Source organism: Hemiscyllium ocellatum, chromosome 34 (assembly GCF_020745735.1).
Source record: "Hemiscyllium ocellatum isolate sHemOce1 chromosome 34, sHemOce1.pat.X.cur, whole genome shotgun sequence".
Classification (NCBI taxonomy): domain Eukaryota; kingdom Metazoa; phylum Chordata; class Chondrichthyes; order Orectolobiformes; family Hemiscylliidae; genus Hemiscyllium; species Hemiscyllium ocellatum.
This window is the reverse complement of record NC_083434.1, coordinates 25,333,661-25,356,329: the sequence shown is the minus strand read 5'-3', so window position 1 is coordinate 25,356,329 and position 22,669 is coordinate 25,333,661. Positions and strand designations below refer to the sequence as shown.

Here is a 22,669-nt window from a genome sequence, read left to right as displayed (position 1 = left end):
ATACCTTCTTAGTTCTGGACTCCACCACAGCAGGGAAAAAACCTTGCTATTTACCCTATCTATGCCCCTCATGACACTGAAGTCACCCCTCAACCTCCGACGCTCCAGGGAAAACAGCCCCAGCCTATTCAACCTCTCCCAATAGCTCAAATCCTCCAACCCTTGCAACATCCTTGTAAATCTTTTCTGAACCCTTTCAAGTCTCACAGCATCCTTCCGATAGGAAGGAGACCAGAACTGCACACAGTATTCCAAATAGCCTAAAAAATGTCCTGTACATGTGACCTCCTAACTCCTGTACTCAATACTCTGACCAATAAAGAAAAAAACATACCAAACGCCTTCTTCACTTATCCTATCCACCTGCGACTCCACTTTCAAGGAGTTATGAACCTTCAGTTCAAGCTCTCTTTGTTCAGCAATACTTCCGAAGACCTTACCATTAAGTGTATAAGTCCTGTTAAGATTTGCTTTCCCAAAATGTAGCAAGTCACATTTATCTAAATTAAACTCCATCTGCCACTGCTCAGCCCATTGGCCCATCTGATCAAGATCCTGTTGTAATCTGAGGTAACCTTCTTCACTGTCCACGACACCTCCAATTTTGGTGTCATCTGCAAACTTACTAATTGTATCTATTAAGCTCACATCCAAATCATTTATATAAATGACAAAGTTGTGGACCCAGCACCGATCCTTGTGGTACTCCATTGGCCACAGGCCTCCAATCTAAAAAACAATCCTCCACCACCACCCTCTGTTTTCCAACTTTCAGCCAGTTCTGTATCCAAATGGCTAATTCTCCCTAACCTTGCTAACTAGTTTCTTATGGAGAATGGTGTCGCATGCCTTACTGAAGTCCACATAGATCACATCCACCACTCTGCCCTCATCAATCCTCTTCATCACTTCTTCGAAAAACTCAATAATTTGGGGGAAAAAAAAGACAGTGCAATTACTGTTATGAAGACAGGAAGTTTTATCTTCTTTACGGTGGGGCAGAGAATTTTTTGAGTGAGTTCAGATTCCTGCCACAGATTAACTTGTCGATTAAAGACTCGTTCTCATACAATTGCTGGAATAATCTACTTTTACAACCAAACAAACACTCACCACTTATTACTCTGCTTGCAATCCCAGGTATCCCTTGAATTATAGTGACATTGTTGAGATTGAAGTATTCATCACATGTGGCGTTGAGGTAAGGGCTATCACAAAAGAGTCGCCAGAGTTGCGTTGTCACTGTCTGGTTGCCTACAGTGCTGACCTTAGCACATAAATCAAAGGCTTTGCTGGCTAAAGTCCGATTTCCAAGCATACAGAGGCTGTGGAAGTGGGGGAAATAGTAATGTATAAAATGGCAGTGTAAATAAAACGACAAAGACAAGAACAAGGGTAAACAAAGTCATTTGCTAACAAGAATGGGGTTTCATAACCTTGGAAATAGTTTTCTAGTTCCACATCCATAACTGTCCTATTAATGGTGAGATACAGCAATATTGATTCAGATGCCTCTCGTACATCTCTCCCAACTTTCAATTTTCTTCAAAGTCATCTTTGGGTTGGATTTGGCAGAAAGGTTGCCAAAAATCTGATTCAGTTTCAAATGTTTGCCAGGGACAGGGTCAATAGCCAAGGGATTGGAGTGTGAGGTGAAGATTACCACAAGGGTAATCAGTCTTCCTAATATTTAACCAAAAAAAAAAAGAAAATTGTTTGTGGGATGTTGAATGAGCAGTGTGATATATTTGAGGAAAAACAGAAAGGTCAGTGACCAATCTAAACACAAATGAACTAATTTTACAGAGGACAGACATATTAACTAGTTGACATCTGTGTCTGCGGCCTTCCCCATTCTGTGTCTCCTCTCAGGAAGATGCTGAGGAACGGTCCTGTGGACACTGGAATCCTGCAAATTGTTCAATATCTTGCCCAATTTTCAGTATGTGCAAATATGCACCACAGTATCAACCAGCATCTTGAGGAGGCAAGAAAACTTAAAAAAGATAAAAGGTTAAATTATGATGAACTTCATATACTAGGCTTGTATTTCTGTAAAGATGATCAAGGGATAATCAAATTAAGAGTTTTAACATGATAAAGCAATTTATGGGGTAGATAGAGAGAACTTATGTCCTCTGGTGTAAGTATTGTGAACAAAGTGACAATACCCTAACATTAAAGCTAGGTTATTTAGGCACAATGACACAAGGTACATTTTCACACAAGGGACAACAGAAAATCCGAACATATTGCCAGAAATCAGGTGACACTAGTTCAACTGGAAACTTCAAGACTGATTTTTGTCAGGTAAGGCTACAGAGCTAAGGTAAATGATAATGAAAGTTTATTCAGTAAGGAGGGTCAAGATGCAGATCAGTGTTTATCTAAATGACATTCAAGTTCAAGATGCTGAATGATCTATGAGAGAGAAAATAGGTTAGTTTTTTTTACTTCTAATCCTGTGCTATCTCAAAATGCTCAACTTATTTTTCATTTCAAAAGTGACCAGGCTCTCTCCAAAGAACGCTTGGAGCAGCTCCTTTGAGGTGACTGATGCTTGGATGTACTTACGGAAAATCAGGTGGACTGAAGGCAGTTTTGATGACTCCTGCATAGATGGCAAGGATGGAAAGGATAACACAGGCAAGGAAAACCAGAGCCAGTTTGTTGACGTATTTGACTCCGACAAATACCACAGTAGCCATTAAGGTGATGGTGCATGTACCATAAACTCTCATGTTATTCAGCATGGTCTGGGTTTCTTGGCTGGGATCATCTGCTTTGAAGATAGCCGCGCTTGGAACAATGTAGGTCTGGAAGAAAGTGTATATAAACTCAACATTCGATAATTTACAGATTTATATTATTTTGGTAACAGACACAGAATGGCATCAACCTCTCTACAATTTCTACATCTGTCACACACGGCAAATGTGAACACAAGTTCAACTTCAGGTATGTTTCCATTGGTACTAATTACTATTCTTTAAAAAAAAGAGTGGTCTCAAAAGTATTTCCTAGTTATCTAACTATTAAAGGTAAAAAGGTAAAGGTATCGGCCCAGTCCAAATTTGTCTTTGCTGGAAGGATAATATTAAGCAAAGCGAAGCAACCTCGGATTTAGAAAATATGCGAAGAACTAGTGGAGGTGGGTAAGAGAGATAGAAAATTTGAGGGAGGAATTTCCAGAACATAGGCAACCACCAATGGGATTAATCAAAGAAATTCAGGAACATGCAAGAGTCCAGGGGCCTGGAGGGAAGCTACAGATATACAATGGACAAGGCCACACATTTACTGTGAAGTTTAAAGCCGAGATAGGATGGAGGATCCGAAATTTGAATTTAGGCAACAGGTATATGTAGATTTTTATTTATCACAAAATGGTTTCTCGATTTAAAAGAATAGTATAAAACGACCTGTGAACCTGTACTGCTGATTTGCAGAATTAAGCTGAAATTCAAAGATAAGAGGACAATAAAGTTTTCTTAAAATGAATACTGACACATTAATTGACCATTTGAACTAACCTTGAACTGATACATGGCATGACAATTTACGTAAATAAGACATCTTTTCCAAAAGAATACCATTGGATTAGCCGGTCTTCAATCATGTCACTATATTACAGTGGCACAATGGTTAGCACGGCTGCCTCACAGCGCCAGAGACCCAGGTCCAATTCCCGCCTCAGGCAACTGTCTGTGTGGAGTTTGCATATTCTCACAGTGTTTGCGTAGGTTTCCTCCAGGTGCTCCAGTTTCCTCCCACAGTCCAAAAATGTGCAGGTTAGGTGAATTGGCCATGCTAAATTACCCCTTCACCTAACACGAAGGGCAAATGTAGAGGAATGGGTCTGGCTGGGTTGCTCTTCGGAGGGTCAGTGTGGACTTGTTGGGCCGAAGGGTCTGTTTCCACACTAAGTAGTCTAATCTAATCTAATCATTACAGTTTATTGGACTTCTCTTGTAATTAAGAACCCTTTTCCAGGAAATGTCATTGGATTAACTTGCTGTAAATCATGTCACCTTATTGTAGGTGATTGGCCTTTCTTGTAATTAAGGCTTTACTATTTCTTAAAAAATAAATGTGCAATTTTCAAATGTAATTGTGCAACTTCACCATAGAACACAGAAGCTTTATCTGTGTTGCTGGATAGAATTGTGTCAAGGTACCTTAATTCAATTACCCTTGCTTTTGAACAGACTGCATTTGTTGATTCTTTTGACCAATCTCAAACCAAGAGGCCCCTCTTGAGGGGTCACAGATCTTCAGTACCAATGTAGATTAGTGAACACAAGAATGAATGGCAAATGGGAATCAATAAGTTAGGATAACAAGAGTGGAATGTTTTGGATATACTCTAGTTAACAGACGATACAAGGACAAGACAGGAACTGGCCTACAAATTATTGGAACAAGCATGCTTTCTCTTTATATTAATCATGGGAGGAAAAGTAGGAGCATTACCCCATCACCACCTCCGCCCACCCCCCATTCTCCGCAATGAATAACCTTATAATTAGCACAAATGCTTGTGTGACTTTGAACTGTTCAATTATGGAAAATGCAGTTTCATGACATCTTTAATTACAGAGAAACCTATCTTTCATTAAAAATACTAATTTCATGCCTCTATGTTAATTATGATTGAAGTATACTTGGAAACTTTTGACTTTAAAAGAACCAGAAATCATTTAACGTTTTGAACGTGTTTTAAAAAAAACCTTCTGCAGTCAAACAAAACCAAGGACAGGAGGCCCCAGCTAAGTAATCAGCAAAATGTAGTTGGGGATTCTGGTCCTCAGTGCTACTTAGAGAATCTCTGTTTTAACACATACAGAAAAATCAAGTACCAGAGAACTGACATTAACCCAAGGAACTATGACCCAACAAGAAAAGATGCCCTTCAAAGCTGAATTGAACAGCTTTAGCAAGAGCTGTGGCATTTTCACCTTGAGTCAAAAAACTAAGTTCAAAACATACTCCAGCACATTTAAATTAAAGGTCAGGCATTATCTGATTAAATAATGGAACCACCTCAAGTATGATCTACTTTTTTCTCCCCATTTTTGCGCTAATGGATGTTTTTTTCCAACTTTTATACAGCTTTGAAAGAAGTGGGATAGTACAAATACTTTGTACTTAATCCTGTTCCTTAACAGTGCAGCAACTCACCAGAAGGATTTCAATCGTTCCCAGGATGTACATAGCTCCAGCAAATGTGGTTCCCAGATAAAAGCAAAGGCCTACAGCCCCTCCAAACTCTGGGCCCAGTGACCTCGAAATCATGTAATATGAGCCTCCGGCTGTGGGAGAAAAAAGGAACATAACTATGTGATAATGGTGAAAGGAGGAAAGAACAATTCTGATCAGAAGTAGAGTGCAGAATAAAAACAAAAACACTTTAGCACAAAACTTTCAAGAGCAGATTAACATTATGCTCAACCTCTCCACTGACTATTTATACTAGATTTTGGATAGGAATTTCCACAGAACTGCTAAATTGCACTGCCATTTCTGTGCCACAGTATCATGGATAACCTGTATGCATGCTTGTAACCAAACGCTGTGCTGCACCTTGGACAAAGTGATGGAAACATCTCAGAAATTTCTCAGAGCATGTGAGCAATGGCCCAGTTTACTTCATTGTTATTTGTGGAAGCTCATTGTGCCCTTTATATCAGCAGTAAACAACAGAAGAAACAATTTACTTGGTGCAAAGCACAGAGACACTGAAAGAGACTAAATACACTACATAGAAAACAAAGAAAAGCTTGTCCTTCTATGAAAATATTAATGCATTGCTTGGTCATCTACAGATATCACCAAAATTACTGCCAAGGCTATTTCAAATCCCTAAGTAAAAGCACAAGTTAAGGTTGTTTGATTTGATTGCTGTCCCTAGTTCAGTTCATGGCCATTAACTGCCCAGAGTTGTGGTTGCAGTAAGGATATCAAAGAATGATATAACAAACTTGCACTTATACAGCAGCTATCAAACCTGCTGAAGATTTCCAAGTACTTTACAGCCAGTGAATTATATTTGATGTGCGAACATTGATTTAACATAGGAAATCCAGCAGCAAAGCAGCAATACCAAGGGCAGTTAATTTATTTTAGTAACATTATAGGAATAAATGCTGGCCAGGACATTGGAGAAAAATTCCCATATTTACTTCGAAACAGTGCCATGGGATCTTATGTCTCTTTGATGGGGTAGGCAAAACCAAAATTATCAGATCCAAAAGATGGCATCTCCAGCAATGAAACAGTCCATCAGCACTGAATTATAGCGTCACGCAAGATTGCAAGTGTAACTCTTCAATGGAAAGAATCCACAACGTTCTGACAAGTTGACAGTAGAATAGGACTCCTGAACCAGAGCTAGTCCATTCCCTCAGTTTCTTAGCTCTCTCTTTCTACATTTTTTTTTCCACCTCCCATCCTTGGGTGGCAAAGTCCAGGGTGAAAGCCAACCTGGACTACATGTCTCAGTGTGAACTTGGACTCCCAACTCTTCTGGCCTCAAGATGAAGCCCAGCAGGGTCAGGGTTGGAAGGACTTATTCTGAACACTTATCTCTGGATTTTCCTAACTTATTACTGGCTTATTTCTTTATTTTTCCCCATCAGAAATTGTACATAAGAAACTGTCCGTAGGTACCTAACATGGTGCCAAAGATTGCGATTTGTAAACTTTTCAGTCAGTACATGACAATAAAGCTAATTCCAATTCAGAGGCAAGGATCCTAGAATTTTACCATAGTCAGCAAGGGAAGGAATTATTTGATACACAATTATTAAAACAGAGAGCATTTCTTGATGAAAAATTAATGGAACAGGTCTCGTAGACACCAAAGCAATTTCTGGTTAAACAAGAAAATGGTATCAGATATAGAGTCGGAGTCATAGAGATGTACAGCATGGAAACAGACCCTTCAGTCCAACTCATCCATGCCGACCAGATATCCCAACCCAATCTAGTCCCACCTGCCAGCACCTGGCCCTTACCCCTCCAAATCCATCCTATTCATGTACCCATCCAGCTGTCTTTTAAATGTTGCAATTGTACTAGCCCCCACCACTTCCTCTGGCAGCTCGTTCCATACACGTATCACCCTCTGCGAGAAAACATTGCCCCTTAGGTCTCTTTCATATCTTTCCCCCCTCACCCTAAACCTATGCCCTCTAGCTCTGGACTCCCCCATCCCAGGGAAGATCTTATCCATGCCCCTCATGATTTTATAAACCTCTACAAGGTCACCTCTCAGCCTCCGACACTCCATGGAAAACAGCCCCAGCCTGTTCAGCCTCTCCCTATAGCTCAAATCCTCCAATCCTAGCAACATTCTCAAAAAATTTTTCTAAACCCTTTCAAGTTTCACAACATCATTCCGATAGGAAGGAGACCAGAATTGCACGCAATATTCCAAAAGTGGCCTAATCAACATTCTGTACAGCTGCAACATGACCTCCCAACTCCTGTTCACAATATTCTGGCCAATAAAGGAAAGCATACCAAATGCCTTCTTCACTATCCTATCTACCTGCAACTCCACTATCAAGGAGCTATGAATCTGCACTCCAAGGTCTCTTTGTTCAGCAATGCTCTTTAGGACCTTACCATTAAGTGTATAAGTCCTGCTAAGACTGGCTTTCCCAAAATGCAACACCTTGCATTTCTCTAAATTAAACTCCATCTGCCACTTCTCAACCAATTGGCCCATCTGGTCAAGATCCCGTTGTAATCTGAAGTAACCTTCTTCGCTGTCCATTACACCTCCAATTTTGGTGTCATCTGCAAACTTACTATCTATACCTCTTATGCTCACATCCACTGCAAAAGAAGAAATTTGATAGATGTAAGGAAGAAGAGAATGAGACTAGAAAGAGAACACTTTCAAAGAACTTGCACAGGCAAGAAAGGATGAGTGGCTTCCTTTTGTGCTGTAATATAAAACATTGTCAATCTTGTTACATGTGCTCGGGCAAAAAAGCATTCCATAGCTTCACTGTGCAACTTAAAGATTTGGTGACAATGAGGGATTAGGAGGGAATTAGTTGTATGATAATTATGCTGTTATAGGCCTCTGGTGTTTTCAATGAAATGATGGACCAGTTTAAAAGTTTACCAGAAAATGTACGAGAAGTTAAATGCTGGAAGTAAAAAACAGATGTGAATGGAACCAGAGGAGAAGACAGAGGTTAAACATTGCGGCACAGTGGCACAGTGGTTAGCACTGCTGCCTCACAGCGCCAGGGACCTGGGTTCAATTCCCGCCTCAGGCGACTGACTGTGTGGAGTTTGCACGTTCTCCCCGTGTCTGCGTGGGTTTCCTCCGGGTGCTCCGGTTTCCTCCCACAGTCCAAAGATGTGCGGGTCAGGTGAATTGGCCATGCTAAATTGCCCGTAGTGTTAGGTAAGGGGTATATGTAGGGGTATGGGTGGGTTGCACTTTGGCGGGTCGGTGTGGACTTGTTGGGCCGAAGGGCCTGTTTCCACACTGTAAGTAATCTAATCTAATCTAATGTCTGTATTTAATAGGCAATTAATATTAACCAACAAGCCATACCTTGGGAGATGTACTAACAGATAATATAAACTGCTTTCCATGGAATGCAGCAATTTACAAAGAGGCTTCAATTACCTGGCACCACACCATTGGTTGCAATGGCACTCATCGATATTGCAGTCAGCAAGGTCTGTGGAGTAAAGTCCAATGAAAATTAGCACTGCCTCAGTACAGAAAGTTATACAGCAGACAAACAAGTGGAGGAAATTACCAATAAATGGTTTATTTGTACAACAATATTAATTAAGTTTGACATTACAACATGCCCACTTCTGGAAAAACCAAGATGTATTGCCCATGTTTTTGGCATTGTCGAAATGGTTATGCTGATTTAACTGCAACAGACTGAGAAAATATTCCTGTAAAACCATTAAATATGAAGTTTCAGGATTTTAAACTATTAACTACGAAGGAACAGCAATGTGTCAGTCCAGATAACAAGCAGTCCTTGAAAGAGGACTTGCAAATTGATGGTAATCTCATGCACTACTGCCCTTGACTGGATTGACCAATCAAGAATCTTTCCCCATGTACCGCAGTCCCAAATCTCTTGGTAATTAACAGCTTTCTTCAAAAACCAGACTGACCAAATTGAAAAGTCAGTACAGATTGCTTTGTTGGATCGTTACTTACAGGAAGTGAGGGGGCATTGTTGGGCTAATTCTAGTTTCTGTATCTATTAAAATGGCACTGAAGTCAACTACTATGGAATTATTATTACACTACTCAAATAGCTACATAGGCTTTCAACATATTGAGTGTTATGCTAAGCATGGACAATAGCACATGACTAGCTTTTGACGCTGCAGTATGTGCCAGCAAGCAAGCCACTGTGATCGGAGTTTCTTATGGGACTAATTCAAAAGCAGCAAGCTATCTGGTATCCAGTTGAAAGTTGAACTTTTATATTAGATTTGTAATCCATAATGAATATTATTAGCAAACCATATCAAATGGATGGTTGGATCCAGTACCAGGAACAATTATAATGACATTCTGTACTTACTAATCCCCCAGCAATTCAGCACTTGTACGATTCACACCCCAAACTTTGTCCAGCATATCAAGTTTTATGACCTAAATTAGTAACCCTGGGTCAACAAGGCTTACACTAAATTTCAAACTGATAGTGAAATCCATTTTTAAAACAGTTTGCCATTGCTAATTTAAGTGAATTTGAGCCCATATTTTTGACTAGTCTGAACACCAGGATCAAAATTCAGAGAAGTTTTTTTTTGGATGGTCCCCTCTACATTCACTGAAAGCATTTTATCGAATGGATAAGTTTGTTCAAAAAATTCCCTCTCAGTGAGAAATATTCTCTGCATGATTTTTAAGGTACTCTGAACAGAGAACCTGATAATCAAAGTATTCCCATAACATCCCATTTCTGAAGGAAACCATTGCTTTGAACTCTAATTCTCAAAAGCTGTTAATTTCCTAGAGAAGGCTAGCAGTTGGAACCAATCAGCTTTCAACTTACACAAGCACAGCAAATGAAGACAATCCAAAAGGATCCAAAGATTCCTGCTGCTCCCACAATCCACGTCAAGCGCAGAAACAAGATAACTCCCAGAATATTCTGTAGACATGGCAGGTAGACTCCTATAAACGTGCCCATTTGAGGAGCCTGCAAGACAGCATTGACAGAATTAGATCTTCATTTGACAAAGTAAAGGCAATGGTGGGTATCAATACACAGAAACTGCGAAACAGGCAGTACTTGATTGTATACACTGAACAAAGCTACAATTGTCACTAAATAGCATACTTTACATTTGAAATTTCACATCTTAATACAGCAAAACAAAACCCATTGTACTTCTGCCTGAGTGAAGACTATTAAGGCAGCATGGTTGTTTTATATTTCTGCTTGCAATATTGTTGAGATTACTGAAAAATTATGAATATAAATAGACTTGCATTTATAAAGTCATTTTCACACACACAACATCCTAAAGCCCTTCACTGGCAACATGCATGTCGTTTGAAGTCAATATCATACAAAAAACAGCAGCCAATTTCCACACAGCAAAGTCTTACAAATGAGAGAAATAAAAAATGACCAAATCATTTGATTTAGCTCTTGGATAAAGCTCAAATATTAGTCAAGCTACCTGAACAATACCCCTGTTCTTCTTCCTGAAGCACCATGGGAACTTTTACATCACTCAATATAATTAAAGGACCCTTGTATTAACATCTCATCTAAAGACAACATCCCATAAGGCAGCATTCCCTCATTATTGAATGGGAGCGTGATCCTAGTTAATATGTGCCAATACCCGGAGATTCTAAATTCCTGGCAAATACTCATCATTTACTGTTTGGAGGATAGGAATAAATGGGTATAACGTCTTATAACGCTTTGTCACTTAAGGTCTGCAGTAACACTCTCAGCTCTACCAACAGGCTGAAGGGACAAGTCCTGCTCGAGAACATGATAGTCAACATCCCATAATACTGCACAGCAGTGTTGCCCTCTATCAACATAAAATGGGACAGCATAGGACGACTCCATTTGCACCATACAGTCTGTTGAAGAGCAACTAAGGAAACGAGACCTTTCCAAGGCATTCGACAAGGTTCCTCATGGTCAATTAATTAGCATGGTTAGATCAGGAGGATCAGGTCTTCTTCCAGAAACACCTCGCTACAGCACTCAGGTGAGCTACAATATCAGATATATCATGCCTTGGATCAGGTCAAAAAAAACTGTGGTCCCAACTGCCTTCCTCTTAAGAGGTGCCAAGGTATTATTTCTGAAATGAACAGATACTTTATTTCTGGTCTCTTGGCAACATTCATCCTATCAACATCAAATTATCTATTTGTTATCATACTGGTTTGTGGAAGCTTGCTGTGAATAAACATGGTGTCTGCATTTCTTACATTGTACCAGGTACTACAGAATTTCGCTGTAATACTAAAGTATTTCGTTGACCGCAAGGTGCTCTGGGATGTTCTGTCATCATGAACAGCACTATATAAATGCACATTTTCTCCCTAAATATGCAATAATCTCAAATTTTAAATTAACAGTTGATCTTGCATCAATTGCCATTTGTGAAAGTGTGTTCCAAACACCCATCACCTTTTCTTGTCAGGATATTTCCTAACTTCACTCCTGAAAGGCTCACCTTTACTTTTTACAGCTTGGTCCCTCATCCTGGACTCCCAAATCAACAGAAGTATGTTTTTTTTTATATAAGCTCACCTGAGTAACTTCAATCGAGTCATACAAACTTCTACATTCAATACAATCCTTTTTAACCCTGAACTCCAGGAACCATTCTGGTAAAGCTATGCAGCATTTCCTCCTTAGCCAGTACATGCTTCCCTCAGGGACAGTGCACAGAAGCGCTCTCAGTACTTTAAGACACGGTCTCGTAGGGTTTTCTATAGCTGAAACGTAACTTCTATTTCGTTATGAGCTATTCCTATACAAAGGCTGGCATACCACCATTGGTTTTGATTATATTCTATTCTAGAAATTCTATTTTTAAATGATGTATACAAGAATCTGCACGTTTCTTTGAACTCCCCTGCTTCCAACTTTTCACCATTTAGGAAATATTCATTTCAGTTGATGAACTCATTTGTCTACATCAAAATCCTCTCTTCATATTTGTTGCCAAAATAATTCTGCCATTAATACTGTTCTAATTTTATATTTCCATCCACACATCTATAATGCTGCCTATGGATTATCATCTAACTTGGATATATGGCTCTCATGCAACATTTTAATAAATACAGCGAACAGTTGTGACCTTGATACAGATTCTTGAAGGAGACAACATGTATACCCATTATCCCTACTTTACCTCCCCACTTCCACTCAACCAATTTCCTAACCAGGTGAATGATTTGCAAAAGTGCTTAAACTTTAGCTAATTGTCTCTCATGAGAGACAGTAGCTGACTTCAGCAAACACCTTCTAGAAATCCATGTAAGTAACATCCATAGGTATTCCCATGTCACTTCAGTCATCTCTTCAAAAGTTAGTTAACACACCGCATGCATACATTTTTCCCCATCAAATGTTTATCAAGTGCCCATATTTTGATCTGTTTTACTAATTTATACATCTCAACCCCCAGCTAATTGTTAGGCAAATATTTTCTTTATGGTGCATCTAGATCTTTTGTCAAATCATTTTAAATTGATGCCTCCAAATCACTGGAATGGTGCTCAAATTTGCACCTTACTGACAAATGCCAAGTACTATCAACTGAGCCAAAGCAAAGAAAATGGCAAAGACATGAACTAATGATTGTTAATGAACCTTAGAATTGGATTTTAGTTAGTAAAACGAAGAGGAATAAGTAAACAAAGGTACTATTTACTGTTACAGTTCAGCATCAACTATTTGCTGGTAAACATATGGTTGAAATCTCTGGCTGAAACGTATGATTGAAATCAACTTGCAATTGAGTTTAGAGATTTCACTGACAGCTGACCAGTTAATGCTATTACATAGTCAATTTATCAAATGGATAAAAAGTGGACACCTGTGTAACGAGTGATATTTCCAGAACTTCTACAGCATTAACATTGAGCTGGCATAAAAAGGCACTTCCCTTTCACTTGAATAGGGATAACATTCCTAGACTTACAGTAATGAATCTTCGTCTGGAGGCACTATGCTCATATCTTTGATCCTCTATTCTGGGTTCAAAAAAAAAAATCCCTTTTGTTTGGACAAGTTATGACATACCTCCATAGCACATGAGACTTGACTTTCTGATTCAGAGTTTGGAATATAACCACTGTGCTTCAAGACACTTTTTAACAAATACATCATTAATGTATGTGCCATGCTAATCTTTTCAGTGCCATTTCAATGTATGTGCTGCCAAAGCAAGCACATCTGTTCTGGGGAACTTCTCTACCTGAACTGATAGCCGAGCTCTAGAACAGCTCTGTGCAATATGACTTCTTTGACTCTCAGTAAATCCAGACTATTACTCATATTACTGTACAATTTTAACTTCTGTAATTTGTCTCCTTTTTGTCAGGCAATGAACTGAGGTTACAGATATATAGACAATAAATTTTACACAGTTGAGAATCATAGAGATGTACAGCATAGAAACAGATCCTTCGGTCCAACTTCTGCATGCCGACCAGATATCCCAGCCATTTCCCTCTAAACCCTTCCTATTCATATATTCATCCAAATGTCTTTTAAATGTTGCAATTGTACCAGCCTCCACCACTTTGTCTGGCAGCTCATTCCATACACGCACCCAGAACAGAAAAATGCCCAAATGAATGAGAACTGCACTAAGGACCAAATATTTTAGCACAAAAAAGAGACAAAAACAGGACATCTTTTATATTGCCCTCAATGACACAACAGACATGTAGTGTTGGTGGATTATGTTCTGAATTATGCAATTCTTAGTTTTGGGAAGGCTTCAGTTTAATTAAATTTGACCCTTTACCAATACTATCTTTCTACTACCTCCATTTTGAGGACAATTTTAAAACTAATTTTAGCATTCTCCTGCAGAGTCAATTATGTCATTTAATTTGGACTTGCAAGATCTTACGCAAAGTACAAGATTGAATTTAAAACATTAATTAAAAAAAGAACAATGCTAACAAATAGTGTTTTACTAATTTTGATTGCTGTGGATTATAGAGGGAAGGGGATAAAAATAAAAGCAGGTAAAGATAGAATTTAGTTCCAGTGTTTAGCACTTGCATCTTTGTTCATTTCCCTAAACTAAACTTGATTGCCAAATCTGAAGTAAATAGTAAATATTGCACTGTCATAAATATAGGGTCCAGCTAAGGATTTGTACCATTTGCTTCTGTCAACAATAAATTTAATTTATTATCTGTCATTCCATTTGTGTAAAAAGTGTTGTATGTTAAGCAAAATATATCCATGTAAGCAAAACACAAAATTATTACAAAGATAAAGACCAACAAAAGGTTCTCTGGATCAAGTTCAGCAAGCACATAGCATGATGTTAATGAACTCCAGTGACCTCCTGAGCAACCTTTCTTTTTAAGAAAAGAAACATTAAATCGACTCTGACTTGGACCCTTCTTGCCAGTTAGATGGTGGCAACTCCAAGGTTTCCATTCCTCCTTCTCCTGATTTGATTTTGATTTGGTTTGATTTATTATTGTCACACGTACCAAGATACAGTGAGTACTGTTTTGCATGTTATCCAGACAATCATTCCTTATATAAGTAAGTTAGGGTAACAGAACAGAATGCAGAATATAGTGGTGCAGCTACAGAGAAGTCCCAGGGAAAGATCAACTCATATGAGAGGTCCGTTCAGAAGTCTGATAACAAAGGGAAGGAGCTATTTTGAATCTGTTGGTACACGTTTTCAAACTTCTGTATCTTCTACCAGATGAAAAAGGGTGGGAGAGAGTATAACTGGGGTGGGAGGGGTCTTGGATTATGTTCTACATTTTTCTGCAGTAATAAGTCCTCCAATTGGGATTCTAGACCAATTTTCTTTCATCCTTGGTTCCGAACCACACATTCCTTCCAAACCTCCTCTCCTTCAGTGCTCCATCCACCCTAGGCTGAAACCTCTGTTTTTGTTGTTTCCTCTCCATGTTGACTCCCTTTCAGTCACTCCATGGCTTTCATTTCCTTGCTTCAGACGAGGTCAGTGTGCATTTCATTAGTGCTCACTGGTGCCTCAGAGTTTCATTATACTAATTCTATCAAGTTGTGCTTGCATCATCAAAAATTGTCTGATGTGCAAAGATGTGCATTTGTCTGACTTAACTTCTGGACTCCCTCCAGCCCACTTCTTCAGAACTGCTGGTTGAGAACCAGTCCTGAAAAGGATTCAAAATGTTAAGTAGGTTTCCCTCACCACAGACACTGCTGCACCCACAGAGTTTCTCCAGCAATGTGTTTAGTTCAGACTTCCAGCATCTGCATTGTATCTTGCATTTATTACTGCCTCTGCAGTGGCTGGGACAAACCTCAAGAATGTTCTATTAAAAACAGGACAGCTGCAGGAAATATCACCAGTGTAGATTATAAAATTGAAGATCAGACATCAGAAGAACTTTTCCTACAAAATAGTTGACCATTTTTAACATTCTGCACCAAACACTAATTTGCAGAGTCTAACAATGTTCAAAGCTACAATATGAAGATTAAAAAAACTCATGGGAACAAATTTCAGAAACTCAAGTGAGCCTGTTTTTATCCCCCTACTTTCTTAATGTTATACTACAACACCATATGTAGCAATAGCATGGAAATCCCAACAAAAAATAAAGACATTAAACTTTGCAGAAACAAATTCAGATACAATAAGCTATGTAAGGTTCATAACCATTTCCAAGAAATGATGCAATTAACTGCAGGACAAAGTCACAGCCTGAAGTGTCAGAAGATTGCAACATATTTTAAAATGACAGGAACAGTAGTTTTCTTTTGCATTAGACTTTGGAATGTATCACATGAGCTAACTGATTACTGCAGGACATGCCTTAACCTCAAATTGCAGTTCAAATCTCTTAACATAGTGATGTTTTACTGCGATAACTGGTCCACTGTACTAATTAGATAACAGCAAGTTATTAAAACTGGCGTTACATTGAGCTTCCACTCATCTCAGACTTCAGGAAGTATCATCGTACTCAAGATAGAAAGCGCTCGGAATAGCAGAGTTAACAGCCAGGAGTACATCAGGCACTATAATACTCACATCAACTTGGGTGATAATTTGTTTTAACTGCATTGCTGCACATCTTTTCCTATGAACTGTGGTGATTGACTGTTGGTTAATATGGCTACAACTTTTATTTTAATTAATTCACAACAAGTGGCATCATTAGCTGGGCTAGTAGAGATTGCCCTTTCCTAGGTGCCCTCAAAAGGGGTGGTGGTAAACTGCTTAAATGGCAGCTTCCAACTGCAAAACTACAGGATGAATTATTTAATCACAAGCAGAGATTCTACAAATCTTCCTAATTACAATTTAGCTCACATTAGACGCCATTTTTATTCCACAATGCTAAATAGAGATGAATCATCAGGCATCAGGCAACATAACAGTGGGAGCAGAAATGCCTCTGCATCTGAATGTTGTGGATTTGAACCCCACAATTTGAGCAGTGTAGACTGCCACTTCAGTGCAGCACAAATGGCATGATGTATTGTTAAAGCAGCCTGTTGTTCAGTGAATTGTTAAAAGTCAAAGCTTCAGTCAGTTGTATAAGGACTTTTAGTACCCTAGAGCAAACTTGCGTCGCTGTCACTGAGATGCTCCCCACTTGGTGTTCGAAAAGGGATACCAGAGAGGAATAACAGATAAAGAGAAGCACATGTGGAGAACATTCTTCCAAAAATGCAACATTAAATATTACAGCCTACATCTCAGTTTATCCAGTAGACCACAAGACTATAACAGATAGGAGCAAATTTAGGCCATTCAGCCTCAGTGCGTCTGCTCCACATTTGATCATAGCTGATATATTTCTCAATCCCATTCGCCTGCCATCTCCCCATAACCCTTGTACTCTGCTAATCAAATACTTCTGCCTTAAATATGTTCAATGACTAGGCCTCCACAGCCCTCTGACAATGGGTTCCACAGATTAATACCCCTCTGGCTGAAGAAATTAACACTGTATATACCTATGAAACCTTCAATATACAGAGTTTACAAAAAGGCCCAAACTTGAAGACAGTTCATGATCTTGCCTTCCTCATGGCCACTGTGTTGAACCCAACCTCTTAGATGTAGGCAAACAATGCCCGCTCAGACCTCTTTGCAGCATTCAAAGTAAACGGACATTTTACCCAGCAATCTGGTTAACGTCTATCAACCAAAACCAGTAAAATAAATTACCTGGCGGTTTCTTTTCATTGTTGCTCATGAAACCTTGCTGGTAGATAAATTTCTTAAGTTTTCTCTACATTAGAACTGCTTCTGCACCACTAAAAGCATGCAACTGGACTCGAGTACTTTGGGGTGTCCTGAGGTTGGGGGGGGTTTGGAGAGATAGGGAATGGTCATTGGTTGTCTTGTGAGGAAAGGATTCACAGGTCAGGCTTGTATCCACTGGAGTTAAGAAAATAATGTGACTTGATTGAAACACGCAATCCTAAACTGCGCTAACATCGTAAATATGGAGAGGATGTTTCTTCTTAAGGGAGAAGCTAGAACAAAAAAGGGTCAACATTTCGAAATCAGGGTGCTCATTTGAGAGAGACGCAGTGAAATTTTCCTCTCTGAAGGATGCAAACCTTAAAAAAGGAGACAGAAACCAAGTCCTAGAATTTTTTTTAAGGCAGAGGTTTTTAGATTTGTGTTAAGCAAAGGGGGTAAAAGGTGGCCATGCTCTTATGAATAGCAGAGCGGAGCAGGCACGAGGGCCTGAATGGCCTACTCCTGATTCATATATTCATATTAAGTTGCTAAATAAATGTAAGTCTTTTTTAATGCACAAGCAGGAGGTAGGAGCTAGTGTGCAGAGATAAATGACAAATGAAGTACACTTCAAATTTAGAATAATCTATCTTTGATAGCTCTTTATCACTGCATAGCTTGGTTTATTTATGGATCTGAACAAATTTTTCCAGTAGCCGTGAAACAAAAGTGTTTTGTTATGGATGCAACTAACACAGATATTTTTATCCAATGAGCCAAGAGAATGTGTTTTTACCCATTGTGCCAAGAGTATGTGTCACGTCCACAGAAATACTGGTCCTGAGCAAGACTCTTAGAATGAAGACATATTTTACATTGTTTTAATGCAGACCATAAGGCTGTTAGGAAAAAAAAAGAGAAATATCTGTCAGGCTAGTCGGTTCAGTCAACCAACATGCTTGATCGTGCACAGCAGTCAGTCAATTTATTATTTTATTTCACGAAAATGAACAATGAGAAGGGAGAACAGAAAATTTTCATTTACGCTACTGCACGTTGCATGACAGACTTTGAGAAAAGATAACTGAGCCGTACTTTTCACTTACACATCTAACAACCAACCACTATGAACAGTCTGCATCCAACAAGTAGTAAGGGCTCCAGCTTTGATCACACCACAAAATGTTGATTTAAAGATCTCCATTAAGTTACACAATTCACACCCCTGACTCCACAGCCAAGTGAACCCTGATTAAGGAAAAAAACCCAAAAGAACAGTGAATGCTGGAAATCAGAAACCAGAACAGAAATTGTTGTGAAATCTATGCAATTCTGGCAGCATCCATGAGGAGAGAAAATAGGAGTTAACATTAGGTGAAGTGACCCTTCTTCAGAACTGGGTTAAGTTCAGAGTAAGTTCAGACTTACCTCCTGCTTTCAGGTTTCAATATCCAACAGGGTTTAAAATCTGTAGTTTTGAATGGCAAGAAACTGGATAGAATTATCCTCTCAATAGCAAACTCAGATTGGAAATGTCTACAATTGATTTTGTGACATGATATCAGCCATGAAGAACACTCACTGATGACAGTAGAAAGTCAGTAGAATGAAGGAAGGAGATTTTTTTTAATTAAAAGGGAGAGTCCAAGATTATTAGAGGTAGGCAAGGATGTAGGATTGAGGCCACAAACAGATCAGCCATCGCCTTATTGAATAGCAGGTCAAGCTGAATGACTCTGGCCCGAAACGTCGAATTTCCTGTTCCTTGGATGCTGCCTGACCTGCTGTGCTTTAACCAGCAACACATTTTCAGCTCTGATCTCCAGCATCTGCAGACCTCACTTTTTACTCCAAGATTTCTCCAGTACATACTTTATATGCTCACAAGTTAGTGAATGTAAATGCAAAATCCTGGTTGCAACCAGAGATGATCAAAAGAGTTAGATTTCAGATGAAAAGTTGAGGATACCTAAACACAGAATCACATTCTCTTAAAATGGAACTGCAAGGAAAAGAACTGGAGATTTCCATTACCCCCATCCTCATCCTTTATAAATAGCCTGTTATAATCTCCAAGTGGCCCTGAAGATGAGAAATGTTGAACTGTAAATGGATTTTTCCAACTTTTTTTTATGTTTTAAAAAGGTCCTTTTTTCTTGGTTATTTCTTTAGTCTTATTGTGCCAAACAACTCCTGAAAGAACAAGCGCATGCTGGGGATCACCAACAGACAAAAAAAAATTATACTAAACATCAGATACCAGAGGACGCATGAAAAAGCTCCAGGATATCTCATTTTCCAGTCCTTTTTCCTCCTGCTGATACACTACTGTCTCCCAAGACTCAAAGACAACACAGATAAACAATACATTACCTGCAGTCAGTAGATCTTCCTCACCTACTTCAACCCAGCTCAGAATTCACACACAAATGCAGATGCAATAAATCAAACCAAAATTATTCAAGGAAAAAGTGTGGCTTTAACATCACAGCAAACTGGCATAATCAAACATGCCAACTACTCTACTTTCCAATGACTTCTAATATGCAATATGAAGGAAGTATACAGTGATAAACAACAGAAGTGGCTGGAGAAACTCAGGTCTGGCAGCATCTGTGAATAGAAAGCAGAGTTAACATTTCAAATCCAGTAAGCCTTTTTTAAAAAAAACATACACTGTGGTGTTCCCAGGAATCAAAATTAAGGCCACTGTTTGCAAATGACATGGAACTTGAAAATATAGTTAACAATAAGGAAGATAACAAGATAGGTTTTGGAGGATCAGGGAAACAGGTGGACACAGCAGAAATCTGAAGTGTTACTTTAGTAGTTGGAACAAGTACAGCCAGGTGAATAAGAGTTCCCTGATTAGGGCTGTCAACCCAGTCCAACCAGAAAGCCCGAGCTGACAGATATAAACAGGATGGGATTTGAGGCTTGTCCTCATTTCCCTGAAAACTAGTTGAACAGTAGGGATTGGGGCCTGGCTTTGCCATTCCTCTCCCTTGTAAAATTGCTGTTTCTCTATATACAGCTGTTAATGTTAATTGTTTTGTAAACTATGTATTGCTTAATAAAATAAAAAAAAGGGACTGTCAGAAATTCTGCTCATTCTGAGAACTAGTTCTGAAGTAGAAAAACTAGTGTCAAGTACTATGAATGTGTAAATAAAAGGTGACTTGGTGATGAGATATAACATAGGACATTAAAGAGTATAGCACAATACAGGCCTTTCAGCCCTAGATATTGTGCCAGCCTTTTACCCTACTCTAAGATCAGACTAACTTGTGTACCCTTCATTGTATTAACTTCCATGTGCCTATCAAAGAGTTGCTTAAATGTCCATAATGTATCTGACGCTACTATTACTGCTGGCAGTGAATTGCCCCCACCCACCACTCTGAGTAAAGAACCTACCCCTGTCGTCTCGCCTAAATTTTCTTCCAATTACCTCAAAATTATGCCCTCATGATAGACATTTCCGCCATGGGAAAAAGTCTCGGGCTATCCACTATCTATGTCTCTCAACATGTTGTACACCTCTATCAAGTCACGTCTCATCGTTCTTCGCTCCAATGAGAAAATCCCTAGCTCCCTCACCCTTTCTTCATAAGACATGCCCTCCAGTTCAGGTAACATCCTGGTAAATCTCCTCTGCACCCTCTCTAAAGCTTCCACATCTTTCCTATAATGAGGCAACCAGAACTGAACACAATATCCATGTGTGGTCTAGCCAGAGCGCTATAGAGGTGCAACATAACCCCATAGCCCTTAAACTCAATCCCCCGCTAACAAAAACCAATATATCATACACCTTCTTAACAACCTTATCAATCTGGGTGGCAACTTTGAGGAATGTATGGACATGGACCCCAAGTTCCCTCGGTTCCTCCACACTGCCAAGAATTCTGTCTTTAATACATTATTCTGCATTCAAATTTGACTTTTCAAGGTGAAATGCTTCACACTTTTCTTGGTGGAACTCCATCTGCCATTTATTAGCCCAGCTCTGCATCCTGTCAATGTCTCATTGTAGCTGATAACAGTCCTCCATACTATCCACCACTCCACCAACCTTCGTGTCATCGGCAAACTCACTAACCCAGCTGTCCACTTTTTCTTCAAAGTCATTTATAAACATCACAAAGAGCTGACATCCCAGAATTGAGCCCTGCAGAATACCACTGGTCGAGCTCCAAGCTGAATACTTTCTATCGATCACCATCCTGTCTTGTATGGGCCAGCCAATTTTGCACCCAAACAGACAAGTTGCCCTGTATCCCATGCCCCCTTACTTTCTGAATGAGCCTACCATGGGGAACCTTATCAAATGCCTTGCTAAAATCCATGTACTCCACATCGACTGCTCTACCTTTATCAATGTGTTTTGTCACATCCTCAAAAGAATTGAATACGGCTAGTCAGGCATGACTTGCCCTTCACAAAACCATGCTGACTATCTCTAATCAAACTACGGTTTTCCAAGTAATCCTAAATCCTGTCTCTCAGAATCTTCTCCAATACTTTGCCCACCACTGATGTAAGATTGACTGGTCTGTAATTCCCAGGATTATCCTTATTCCCTTTCTTGAACAAGGGAATAACATTTGCCACTCTCCAATCATCTGGCACTACTCCAGTGGACACTGAGAATGCAAAGATCATTGCCAAAGACACAATCTCTTCCATCACTTCCTGCAGTAACCTTAGATATTTCCCATCTGGCCCAGGGTATTTATCGACCTTTAAGTTTTTCAAAATTTTCAGCACATCCTCCTTCCTAATATCAATCTGTTCTAGCATATCAGTCCGTTTCACGCTGTCCTCAGAAACATCAAAGTTCTGCTCAGTAGTCGAAAGTGAGGACTGCAAATGCTGGAGATCAGAGTCAAGATTAGAGTGGTGCTGGAAAAGCACAGCAGATCAGGCAGCATCTGAGGAGCAGGAAAATCAACTTATCAGCTGGAGCCCTTCATCAGGCTTTTCTAGCATCACTCTAATCTCCCTGTCAGTAGTGAGTACTGAGGCAAAGTATTCATTAAAGACCTCCCCCACATCGTCTGACTCCAGGTGCAAGTTCCCTCCACTATCCCTGATCAGCCCTACTCTCACTCTGGCCATTCTCTTGTTCCTCACGAGTCTAAAATACCTTCGGGTTTTCCTTAATCTTCCCCGCTAAAGCTTTTTCATGCCCTCTTCTTGCTCTCTTAAGTCCATTCTT

General features: G+C 39.4%; 1 protein-coding gene across 7 annotated transcripts in view; it reads right to left on the bottom strand.

The window, feature by feature from the left end:
* Window positions 1–22,669, bottom strand: part of LOC132832275 (solute carrier family 12 member 7-like) — a 249,490-nt gene that overhangs the window by 53,353 nt on the left and 173,468 nt on the right. For all 7 annotated transcript variants that reach the window (XM_060850137.1, XM_060850131.1, XM_060850132.1 and 4 more), the window contains exons 4-8: window positions 10,062–10,208; window positions 8,654–8,708; window positions 5,182–5,312; window positions 2,575–2,816; window positions 1,114–1,325 (exon numbers count right to left, since the gene is read on the bottom strand). In XM_060850137.1, the coding sequence (XP_060706120.1) occupies window positions 1,114–1,325; window positions 2,575–2,816; window positions 5,182–5,312; window positions 8,654–8,708; window positions 10,062–10,208 (787 nt within the window). The remainder of the gene's footprint in view (window positions 1–1,113; window positions 1,326–2,574; window positions 2,817–5,181; window positions 5,313–8,653; window positions 8,709–10,061; window positions 10,209–22,669) is intronic.